This window comes from Fopius arisanus, unplaced genomic scaffold (genome assembly GCF_000806365.1).
Source record: "Fopius arisanus strain USDA-PBARC FA_bdor unplaced genomic scaffold, ASM80636v1 scaffold00049, whole genome shotgun sequence".
Classification (NCBI taxonomy): Eukaryota; Metazoa; Arthropoda; class Insecta; order Hymenoptera; family Braconidae; genus Fopius; species Fopius arisanus.
In genome coordinates, this window is record NW_011887788.1 from 784,997 (window position 1) to 798,088 (window position 13,092).

At 34.6% G+C, this 13,092-nt stretch overlaps 1 protein-coding gene across 4 annotated transcripts in view; it reads left to right on the plus strand.

The window, feature by feature from the left end:
* LOC105267715 (tensin-1) overlaps positions 1–13,092 on the plus strand; it is a 67,984-nt gene that overhangs the window by 22,756 nt on the left and 32,136 nt on the right. For 3 of the 4 annotated variants that reach the window (XM_011306765.1, XM_011306764.1, XM_011306767.1), the window contains one exon: positions 9,560–9,634. In XM_011306765.1, the coding sequence (XP_011305067.1) occupies positions 9,560–9,634 (75 nt within the window). The remainder of the gene's footprint in view (positions 1–9,559; positions 9,635–13,092) is intronic. The other variant, XM_011306768.1, reaches the window with a different exon arrangement.

The window sequence follows — 13,092 nt, forward strand, 5'->3', positions numbered from 1 at the left end:
CCCCCTGTTCATCAGTTAATTGACGCAAAATCTGTCTGTTGAATGTTTAACAAAAAACCGTGAAGAGAGTGGAGAAATTGTTTTAGGCTGCTTGGATTAATTTCCAGAGGATTATTCCAACTCTGGGCCATTTTTAATTGATTTTAGACTTGACTTGAGCTTATAATTGGGTGAAAAGGATGCCAGAGAAATCCAATTATGTATCGATTATGCCTAGAAGGGAATCGATGTTCATTCACGCCCGACACGGATTCTCATTTCCTTCCATTAATTCGATGGACGTATAATCCGAGGAATCACCAGTCCTCGGACTATAGTGAGAGCTTCCAGAATTTTCATTGATTAGTTTATGTCTCTGCAACGGTGGAATTGCATTAACTAAATCGACTGCTCAGGATGGTGGAAATGATAAAATTATTTATTTGGGGATATTTATCGCGAATTTAAATTATTTCGTTTTGTCGTTTTGCGTTTGAATTGCAAATACTATTTCATTTTCTAGATAGAGAGATTGAATGGTTGGTGTTAAAAAATTTAGGACACGTGGAGGGGATTTCTGTGGGATTTATTTTGTATTGAATTTATTTTTTATTTGAGACTGCTTTATTTTTATCGATTTGGTATGATTTCTTCTTCGAACGGATTTATCGCGATTACTTCAATTTTTATTATTCTCTGATCTGAAGGAGAGATATTGTAATGACTCAGTGGAGAAGTGGAAAATCCATGATATCTCCATGTTTTATTACTTCTGGGAACATTTCATGAAGTTTTCATGGGATGCATTTATGGGTGTATGGGTACGCGTATAAATAAATCTCTGCCGTACAGTTTCGCTCGAACAAGTAATTCGATTTGATAAGTTTTTTTCAATCGATACATTTTATGTCGATCTGATCTGATTATATTGTGAGCAGCTTTGTCTCCGCGGTCCTCCCATAAAAGTCAAGAACAAGGAAAAAATTACTTGTTCAATAATTTCATGGTTTATATTGCGGAAAGCATAAAGATTATTTCCTCGTTTTTCACAATTGCTTCAAGTTTATGCAGGCGTAAGCAATATTTAATGATTGGTTTATAGAAAATTGGCAAATGAGTAATTTATTACGTTGCAATTAATTTGGACTGCTTCGTAGGGAACGTCCGCGAAATTCTCGACGAGTTATCGATTGTTTCAGTCGATCAATACATTTGGACTTGACTGTTTGTTTTGAAAAAAAAATTCATGCCATCAAATCCGGTATAACCGCGTTCATTGTTCGCAGATGTTTGCCTGTGTACACTCGGACACTATTTTTCGCGCGCCATGAATAGAACAAAAAGAAAGGGAGAACAAAAAGTGTCCATCAGGGTACACCTTTTTTCCATGGAACAAGTAAAACATTGAAAATCGTTCAACTGCCGACAATTTGTGCATTCAATTCTTTCATTGAAACCCATGAACTAAAATCACCAAGAAATTATAACCCGAAAAATATCTAAAAATCCTATATTGCATTTTTTTTAAATTCAATTAAACAATCATTTTTTTATTGACTTTCGTCAATTAAGAAATAATTGTTTACAATCATTAAAAATTTTATTCGTTGAAAATGTTCAGTCCCTCTGAAATTTTGAGTGTAAAAATTTTATATCAATACCAAAGTAATTAGCGTGGCGACCATTAAATTGTTATTACCGATAAATTTTTCCTAGCTGGCATTAACGTCCGTGCTTACACGCAAAAATACAATCCGCACATGGAGTTGAAAAATTCTATATATTACATACCACAGTACATAAAAGGGAGAAAACCGAAACGAGGGAATAACAGAAAAATAAAATCCGTAACGCATTCCTAAAAAAATCACTAACTATCAGAATAAATTCGATAAAATACAGTAACTATCTTAAAATCTCGTTTCATAATTAGTCCAATAGTTAATTGGGTCTGATTGAGTTGCCATTGAAAAACTGATTTATTCACCGACGATAAAGTGTTTGCGAAATCCTCCGATAAAAGATCGAGTGCAATTAGCATTTTGCGAATTATTCAGACTCTTGTCGAATTGTTTGATAAATAAACCCAGTTCATGCACAGTGCACACACTATTGGTACATACCGCAAGTTGGGGGTGAGAGTCAAAAAGGCGGATGGTAGCTCCACGCCTTTTCCGCGTCTTTTCGGGGGGTTTAAGTTCCTCGGGGTGGATTTTACGTAAACAGAGACTAGTGACTTGCCATTTCACTCGAAGGTATGCCACAGACGAGAAATTCTTCGACCTTTGGTGGATGCTCTCATTCCCCTTTGTAAACTCACTATTTAACGACTTGGCGTGTTAACGCTTCGGTGAGCATGTGGGGTGAGTTTCCATTCTGTCAATTTTAGGTACCTCACATTCTCACAAACACCTCCGATAAAGACATCAATTACTTGTACATTAACTCGAGAAATTTAATTCTACTCTTCAATTAATTTACTACTACCATAATTTTAAAATACTTCCTATTTCCATTCAAATCGCAATTTCGTATCAGTAAATGCGAAAAAAATTCGGGGAAGTTTCATAAAAAAAAATAATTGTCATGATTAATTTTTTTCTGCTACTCAAAATTATTCGAGATCGAGGATAAATTCTAAAATAATCAATTCCAGATTAATCCATTATTTATTGATTAATCTATTGATTTATAAAATTCGAAAATAATAAAAATAAAAAATTAATAAAAAATAATGAAATTCAAAAAATAATTTAAAAAATAATTAAAGAAATCGATTGAAAAAATGAATTATTCTATTTTAAAATTCCATTGAACCGTGACGAACGATTTTTCAATCGATCGTTATTTCCACCAAAAACGAGAATATATCGAGAATTGGAATAATATCGTTATTGGAAATTGATAAAATTTCTAACAGCAGGGATGATCAGTGATAGTTAATTAAACCGTGCAGTTGGGTTTCGGTCTAGGAATTATTATAGTTGGAGTCGTCTGCTACAAGAAGCCGGTCACACTGATCAAGCGACTCGAGTAATTAGTGAACCTGGGATTAGATCATGCAGGGGTATGAATATTGGTCCATTGAGTTTAGTACCCATTTATAATCGCTCAGTGAAACCAATACGGCATATCACAGAGTCTCTGTAATTCCAGAATCACGTGCACTACCACTCGCTCCTAAATTATAATCTCCACACAAATAATTCCATATCCCACAGCCCGTATTAAATAACAACCAATATAAATTAACAATCGATAATAATAACGATTAATTAATTAATTATTCATAATATATATCGAGTCATTGGATCGCACGAATTAAGATTTTTTCATAATTAGCAATCAATTTTATAAAAATCATTTATTTCTACAAATTGTTGTAATAATATTTACCAATGAATTCTCCGATTTTTTTCTCTTCGGAAATCTCTGGGTTGAAGAGATGAATAAAATAAATTGCAACGAAAATTTGAGAGAAATTTCAAAATTTACTGTAATATCCTCTCGTTACGACGTGTAATGCATCCGTTAGATCGTCGAAGCGTTCGTGATTCGATCTTGAATTGAATTTTTAGAAGGTCCAGGGTAGTTACCCCACATCTCCAGTTTTCCACAATTTCTTCATTCACCCCTCCTCTGAATATGTAACAGGCATTCGCCGTCTGCAACCGCAAAAATAATTACAACAGAAATGAATTTCAGGGAATCCTCAGAATTAAAATAGCAATCATTTTTAATTATTATCTTTCGCGGGCATGAGCAACGAGAGAGAAAGATATTGAAGAGAGAGAGAAAGAAAAAAACTAAACGAGAAATAATTCTTGGTCGGTAATAGTGACAATAATTAAGTCCTCCCTCGATTCCCTCTTCTGTACTAACTGACGGTCTTGTTACGGCTTAATTAATCGTAATAATTGAAAGGAACGACGCATGTTCATGGGTCTGCCTGAGGCGTACGTTTGAATATGCAAAATCTCGCTCATGACTCTTTCTCTCTTCACCTGATGTTTCAAGTCAACAGAGGATGGCTTCATCCCTCTCAATGAGGTTCATGATATTCCTCCGTGTTTCTGAGCAGTTGAGGATGCATCGAAATGAGCTTTCCCCCAGGTTTCTTCAACATCAACTGATGAGGGTCGATACTTCCGGTAGTTTCGTGTGAATATTATGGAAACGTAATCATCCTGCCAGAATTTATGACTAAAATCCTCAGTCGAATTTAAGAAATCGCGCGGTTGATAATTAAATCGCATGTGAAAAAGAAATTCATAGTTGATTTAATTTTAGGAAAATTAACAGATTAGTGCAGGAAAAAAAATTCCAATAGCTTTTGGGAATTGAAGGTGATGAATATATATTTGACTCGCGACGTTCAGTCGCGGATTTCAATTTCATCTCGTCTGATTAAAATTTCGCGTTTCATGACGCGATGTACACCGCAAGCTCGATGATAAGGATTTTTCCACGCACGTGATTTTATTATCTCGGCTGAAGGCGAGGATTATAATCACATCAGCTTTGTGAAGTAATAAACTCTTTTTTAATATTCCGAAAATAATATATCATAAACCAAAAATGTGTGGAATATTCTTATTATTATGATAATTAAATTAATCGCGTTATCAATTTAAAAAATCAATTCACTACTCGCAGGAAAATTACGAGTAACATTTGAAGAATTCATTTACTAGACTGTCGTTTTCACTCGGGCACGTATCGCTGGAAATTTTAGCAAATGTAATTTCGCATTTTGTTATAATTAAAAGTTGGTAGAAAAAAATGTTGTAGGTAATACGATATGTATTCGTGCGGTTACCTGAGCGGAGGTGAGAAATGAGTCAGCTCTCGTTATGGAATTAGATTTTATGTCGGACAGCAAACATGGCATAACAAAGCCAAAGAACTTTCTTCTTACGGGCATCACGTCTCTTCCGCAGTGTAGAAATCTGTCCCGAGAGGACCATGAACCCCTTGATCTGCAGGAGATCTCCTCGTTTCTAGAATGCTAATCGATAAATCGTTTATATCTGAACAGTCAGTGCAGTCTGAAATTAAATCCCCTGGGCGATAAATTCGGTCTGTCCGTTGAATACTCTTATCATTTCGCAAAAAGGTCAGGCCTAAAAAAAATCAAAACATCGCGTGCTTTTCCGCGGAATGGAAAAAAAAATTTGGAAAGGGCGCGAATTTTTTGGCGGATTCGCAAGTGCTCTGACGTGATTGATCATTTCATTGTCGTGTCTACATTGATCTTCCATTAGAAGTGGTACATCGTAATGACAAATCGATCTCTTGATGGAAAAGGGATGAGTTATGAGTCGATTGACGACTTTAGTTGGAAAGTTGGGAACTTCTAGAGAACAGAGAAATACGCGAAAAAAAATAATTGCCTTGTAAAATCTCACCGTCGATACTTTCATTTTTTACGGAATCACCCCCCAACTGCAGAAGTTATCATCATTCACAACCATTATGAAGCCCTTGAGGAAGATGCTTATTTTCTCAAGTGCTTCATTCCCCCTTTCGAATCGAAGTATTTCGATAACGACCTCCAAAGGCATAATCTGAGTTTAATGCAGTCAAAACTCCAGTGGATACTCGAGAAAAATAATTATACAATAATAGAGAAAGATATTGAGGATTTTTCCACTTGTTCGACATCATTACTGCAATTGGCCAATTTATAAGTTGCTGAAATATACAATTACTATCGAGATCGAGAACGAAATGGCCAGGTAATCTGGAAAATCTCTTATTGTCAGTCCGTGAACATCTTCACTTCCATGACCCTATTTTGAAAGTCCAATATCTCCGTGGCACCCGGGCGTTTCCACGACGAGAAGTCTCGAGAGGCTACTCAAACCTCTTCCACGAGGGCCTTCTTGGATTTAATATCGGGCATCCTTACCGGCGAATGAATTTTCAAAACTTTTTCAATTTTTTCCGCGTCTAACGATAACATCCATTAAACGTCCATTCACATTCACATGCATATCGCCAGTCGAGCGAGCAGGAAAATACCCATGAAATTTTCATCTTCCCATTTTCCCGCGCTTCCCAATTCAGTGCATTGCAGCCCAATGAGCGATGAATTCAAGAAAAATGGACAGTCTTCGAGTTGCAATTGAATTGATCAATTGGATTGAAATTTTTTTTTTTGAAACAAAAAAAATCGGGAAACAAAACAATTGTATTTTTGGGAAATGTTTTGAAAAATTTTTCAAAAATCTGTTTCGCAAAATTTTTTTTATCATTTTCTAGAAATTTTTGCGAATATAATTTTTTTTAAATTATACTGTGGTTTTCTTACTTTTTAAATTTTTCAATATTCTTAAAGAATACGCCATCGAAATTATAAAAAAAATTTCCTATTTACATTTTTGGAAAATTTTTCAAAACCTTTCCCAAAAATAAAATTGTTTTGCTTTCCGATTTTTTTTCATAAAAAAAATTTTCTGAAAAGTTTCCCAGAAATTTTTTGAAAAATTGAAAAAAATATTCCGATTCCAATTTTTTTACGCGGGTACTATTTCCCATTATTAGCGTATGACCCTTTATAAAATCAAAATCAATAACTTTAATGAAATCCATTGATTTCCCGAAAAGCCATCCGCACGTCGGTCAATCGAAAATGGAATAAAATCGGTTATCATCAAAAACATTGACCAGATAAATTGAAAGGATGCATCCAGAAACCGTCACTATCAATCACTCCGAATTAATAAATTAATAAATGCAACTCACTCAGCAAAATGGAAAATTAACGATGTATGATGTTTGCCGGTGGAATGATGAATTACATTGTACCGCAGAAATTTGATATTTTATGTCCGATTGCCAGAAACCGATGACAATGCTTTCAGGGCACATACCCCCAAGTTGTTGCCACTCTCTGGCATTACTATATATTCGCGCAGAGGGATGCGTTTCATCCCCCCGTCAATCAATCGATGACTGTTCCGTTATACCCTATTAAGTGAGTAAATAGCTCCCGTGTGGAATCCTTCTGATGCTACAACGTGTGGTAAGCCGTCGAGAGGGTGTTCCCAATCGATTTGTGTGACCATCCCAGTTCGATATATCTACCCCCTTCACCCTCCCACCACCCACTCCCTCCACCCTACCAGTTATCGTAAATATTTTGATACTTCAGCCCCGATATTAATCAAATTAATTGGTTTCTATAATTAACCTGGTCTTTCGAGATATTTCGAGGCATTTCGATATATTTCGAGAAATTTCGAGATATACAAAAATATCATTTGTTTGGATGAGAATAGATTGAATAGATAATTCTTATCATTAAAAAATGATGACAATGCCCGATGAAATCTGTATGTATTTCGCTCTGGGTACGACAGCATTCACTTGGTAATATATTATATACCACGGAGAAAGAGGGAATCCCACTTGTCCGGTAGCGGGAGTGACACCGTGAAAGGGCCGTTAATGTTGAATGAAGGAAAAATGCTTTTTCGACTCGGCTTGAAGTCTGAGGGAATTAGGATGCTACGACAAGCCATTTATTATGCACCCTTGACATCATTTGCAGAAAACGTCTGCTGGAAATGAATTCATAAATTTCCGAGGGGTAATGGTTATTTCAGGTTGCCCGGTGTCATAAACTGACAATCTGAGCGACGAATCGTCGGTGCATTTTGCTGTACGATATTAAAGTCCCGATTGATTTGATAGAAATCGGTATGGGATTTGTCATTCTCTCATTGGAAGTTCTCCCCTCTCCGAATCGAATTGAAATCAATTAGAACTCCTAAGATAGAATAAGAGCATAAAATCGATCGGAAAAATAAAATTTCTATCAAATTCGAGATAAAAAACCGACCAAAAACAAAATAAAATAGCGATTCCCCATAATTTCAAAATCACAAACGAATTTGATGATTAAAAAAAAAATCGCAACGATTGAGGTACATAAAAATTAAAGCTCTTCTTATTATCTTTTTATTATTATAAATCAAATTATATATTATTATTAAATTATATATTCTGTCAACTATTCCCCAGGACTAATTTCGATTCCGAGAGTGAAATATTTTTTTATTTAAATCTGATGATAAAACCGCATATTCTCTCGTCTCTTTGTGTTGTTCAATTATTAATTTCTCCAGTTCTGAGGGGCAACCCGTAGGCTAGTGTAAAGGACATGCACTGATGTAAAACTAAATGAGTCCTCAGCAAATATTGAAAAAAAAAACGGGGGTCGGGGAATAGAAAGGAGGGAAAAATGTGCCAAGCTCCCTGGAACGATTGGATCGTTCTAATAACCAAGAGGAAGTAGGATGAAAGGGTATTCCCGTTGTTCACCGGTTGGTCGGATGCATTTTGTCCTTTTGACGGGTTGTTCCCCGGCATCTACTAGCACCGGCTTTGTTTTCACCAAGGGTGATTAAAAAGTCGCCCGAGACGGAAGGGAAAAAAATATGCAGGCGGATTTTTTGGATAGAAAAAAACACAACAAAAAATAATCCGTTAATCCGACGATTTTTCATAATGTATTTTCAATTTTATAATCATCTCATTACCCGGGTAAAAAGAAATTGTAATCGGAATATTTTTTCCAAATTTTCCTAAAATTTTTGGAAAACTTTTCAGAATTTTTTTTTATGAAACAAAAAAAATCGGGAAACAAAACAATTTTATTTTTGGGAAGGCTTTTGATATATTTTTCAAAAATTTAAATAGGAATTTTTTTAAAATAAATTCGATGGCGTATTTTTTGAGAATATTGAAAAATTAAAAGAGTAAGAAAACAACAGTATAATAAAAAAAAAATTATATTCTCAAAAATTGCTAGAAAATTATTAAAAAAAAATTCAAATTCTTTAAAACATTTCCCAAAACAATTTCTGTTCCCCCATTTTTTTTTGTTTCAAAAAAAAAAATTCTGAAAAGTTTTCCAGAAATTTTTTGAAAATTTGGAAAAAATATTCCGATTACAATTATTTTTTTACCCGGGTATTTTCATTATTAGTTCCGGTTAATTCGATTTTTCGTATTGATGATAATTAATCTGGGGAATGTGTTCAGGGATTTTTTTCGTTATCTCTGATCGACTGCAAATACGAGAAAATCCGTTCTACAATCGATTGTACGGGATTTTGAATCGAATGATTTGTGAGTCACGCAAGTGTTCTGATGACATCATTTGGAAATCCCTTTGTATTTTTCGTATCCACCGCACGAATCCGTGAGTTATTGATGTATGAAGATAACGAATGACCTAATCACAGAATAATTACGCGAGAAAAGAAAATATTCCCCATCAAAGATCGGTATTCAATCATATGAATCCTAGACATTTTTTCTGTCTAGTCCCACTGAAATCGTTTAATCTATAAATTGAATCAAAAAACGTTCATTAACAAAAATGAGATTAACCGATGACGAAAGCCCAGGGAATGTTGCAGAGAATTAAATAATAATAAATAAATATAATAAATAACTATAATAATAAATAATAATAAATATATTAATTATCTGTTTAAATAATAATAAATAAATATAATAAATAAATATAATAATAAATAATAATAAATATATTAATTATCTGTTTCAGCACAGCGATCGGTCTACCCCCGTTCTTCTGATAGTCTCTCTAGCTGGGATCAAAGTATGCAGTCCAGATGGCAAAGTAAGTGTGAAAAAAAGCCTCAAAATAAAAAAAAACACCTCAACTCGTTCATACCAAAATGGAAAAACAGTGATAAACGAGAGTAGTAAAAGGAGGAGAGAGCGAAAAAAAAAAATTGACACAGAGCTCTCATTTTCTCGCACATCTCTGTCGGAAAAACGAGGGAACAACAACAAAAGAAGTCGGTCAAGCATTTGGCAATCTCACAGCCGATTTCCATCTGCTTTCCGACCTGTTTTTCCATTTTTTTTTTTCCCTTCTCAACCGCTTCCTGTGTAATCCTTTGGGAAATTCAAATCGCGGTGTCGTTGAGCGTCAAATTTTGAAAAAAATAAAGGACCACGGGGTTGGTCTTTGATTTACCGATTTTAACGTGTCACTTTGCCTCGTGTCTTTTTTTTTCTCTAGACACATGAGTGATAACCGGGAATTGGGGATCCAAGTCGATCCGCTTGTTTGCTTTATTCGTCTCTCTAGTCTCGGTAGTTCCGGAGGGTAAATTTTCGGGTAGATGTCTGCTCGGGGTGCAGATAAAAGAGGTAGAACCATGGGGTTTCAGAGTTTCTATTCCCCTGAGAGTTTTTCGGTCCTGTGATTGGCAGTACAAGTAAACGATCCTCAAACTAAAATCTCTGTACGATACAATTCACCGATAATACCCCATTCCTTTCTCTCTAAAGAAGAGTCGATGAAAATTAATAGAAGTCATTGATTTAAATATCAATCGATAATCCTCAATGAACAAATTAAACAGGCTTGACCTGTTATGATTAATTATTTTCAATTATTGAATAATTTATTTGAATTATGAGGTTCTTGGTATATAGTACCGATTAGAGAGTATTTAAATCGCGTATTTAAAAAAATGGGAATTAAAGAAAAATGCGTTGAGCTAGTAGTGAAGAGCGATGGAATTACGTACTTGAAAGTGAGAATTAAAAATAATGGGTGAATCAATTGGAGGATGTTGAATGGGCGAGTGAGGGTGGCAAACAATGGCACGTGTTGGCGGATACGTTTCTATAACATTCTGGATAGGGATTTATGGGTGCCTTTTCTCCCTGGCAAGTGAAGAGGAATCGAGAAGGGTGGTCTATGTGTGAATCCTCCCAATTCCACCCCATGTACGCCTTTCCAGCCACTTGGAACCGGATAGAGGATAGAATTCAGTGTAAGTGATTACGCTCTGTCTTGGTCACGACGGGATGTACCCATCAACCCACATAAATCACTTCGTGGCTCATGTATAGCTTTTGCTATGGTTCACGAGACGAATCATCACGCAAATGGTTTGGATTTGATTGCTCGGAATATTTGATTCTCCGTGTCTCGTTAAAATCATGTTCTTTTCACTCCGGGGGGAAGTATTTCTCAGGGATTTGTAATTATTCGCACGGCTATATATTACGTCGGGTATTTATATTTTGTTTACTTTCTCTCTCGATTATCCTGGGTTAAAAAAAAAATTGTAATCGGAATAGTTTTTCCATATCTTTAAAATCTCTGGAAAACTTTTCGGAAAATTTTTCTTTTGAAAGAAAAAAAAATCGGGAAACAATTTTATTTTTTAGGAAATGTTTTGAAAAATTTTTCGAAAATTTGTCTCGGAAAATTTCTTTTATAATTTTCTAGAAATTTTTACGAATATCATTTTTTCTTTTAATTATATTATTGTAATCTTCTTTTTTGGATTTTTCGATATTCTCAAAAAATACGTCATTGAAATTATAAAAAAAATTCCTATTCAAGTTTTTGAAAACTTTTTCAAAACCGTTCCCAAAAATAAAATTGTTTTGTTTTCCAATTTTTTTTGTATCATAAAAAAAAATGTCTGAAAAGTCTTCCCAAAATTTTTTGAAAATCTGGAAAAAATATTCCGATTCCATTTTTTTTTTACCCGTGTACTAATAAAGAGAATTCCCGTGTATTTTTTAATCAATTCTTCCGCGTCAGAATTAAATTTGAATTCGATAAAAATATAAAAGATTGAATGAATTCAGTATCAACTCATGCCCATTAATTCTCATTAGGAGAGAATCCTAGAATCAGGTGACATTTTCTGGTAATAAGAAATCTTTTTTGTCCGAGAAAATATAATATTATCAAAAGACCGAGACAACAATGACGACATGAAAGACGAACCAACGAATCTGTCGGAAGCTCCGTCTCGCTGTCTCTTGTATATATAAAGGGATACATATATGTATATACAGGGAGAAAACTTTAGCCCAGGGGGTGACCAATGGAACTAGTCAAAAGGGAGAATGTTATATCCAGAGTTTCTTTCAACTCGAGCGCCCTTCCGTTTTCTCCACCCTGAGACGTTATACTTTGGCTTTTCCAAGTTTTCGGTTCATGTCCCAACCTACGGGAGTAACATTCAATTCTTCTCCGCGAAATTTACACTTCAATTATTATTTTTCACTTCAGAATTCGCGAATCGCGATAATTACCTCGCGATGTCATTTTCATAAGAAACTTCTAGTTCTAATTTTTAATTTTCAGTATTTATTTCCAGTAATAATTCAATGAACAATTTGATTTAGAAACAAATCCCGGAATATTGCAAATATTTATATCCAGAATTAATTTATATAATTTCAATTTGATTTCCATGTTTTGAGAATTTATCATCTATTAAAAAATCGTTCCGCAAAAAATATAATCTGCAATTTAACGGCATAAATAATTGTTGACGGTATCTCATTGAATCCCTCTTGCACCTGACTTTCTATTCATATTGCCATTAAAATATTTATTTTTCAAACGTGTACCAGTGAAAATTCAAAAGCTGAAAAAGTTATGAAAATTTGCCTAATTCAATGGATCGCGATTTCTTTGGAAGAAATGGAAGAAAACCGCGACATTGTATAGCATCTCCATCAAGGTCACGAGGTCGTCGGGTTTCCGCGGATTTCAGTATGAAAAACCCTAGGGTGTGACAGTGAATGAAATACTCGTTGAATCGAGTTCAACGTTCACACGAGTGCACAATTATATTCGACGCTCTTGATACACTCACCGTGCACCTCCCATTAGTTGCAATTGAATGAAAAAGCAGACACGAGCAAACATGGAAAATCCCACCGAGGTCTTACTAAAATGTTTTAATAATGCTTGATAGTCTGACGTTTTTCATTGGTCGACTCGCCAAATAGCATTCCATTAGAAATTCCTGGAAATATTAAGCATTCCTGCGAAATAGTTGATTTGTACTCCAAATTGTTTCATTATCTTCATATAAATCTAGAAATGCTAGTACACCGTTCGTGGACTATTAATTTGCAGGTAGAGAGAGGAATCCAGTAAAAATTATCAATCCGAAATCCGAAATTCAAATCCGAAATTTCACCGGAGTACCAGAAATTACGCGGATTAAAAACTGAAAATAACTCGCTAATTTTGTAATCATCTTTTAAAACAATATAAATTTACAATCTATTTTCCAAAATTCCATA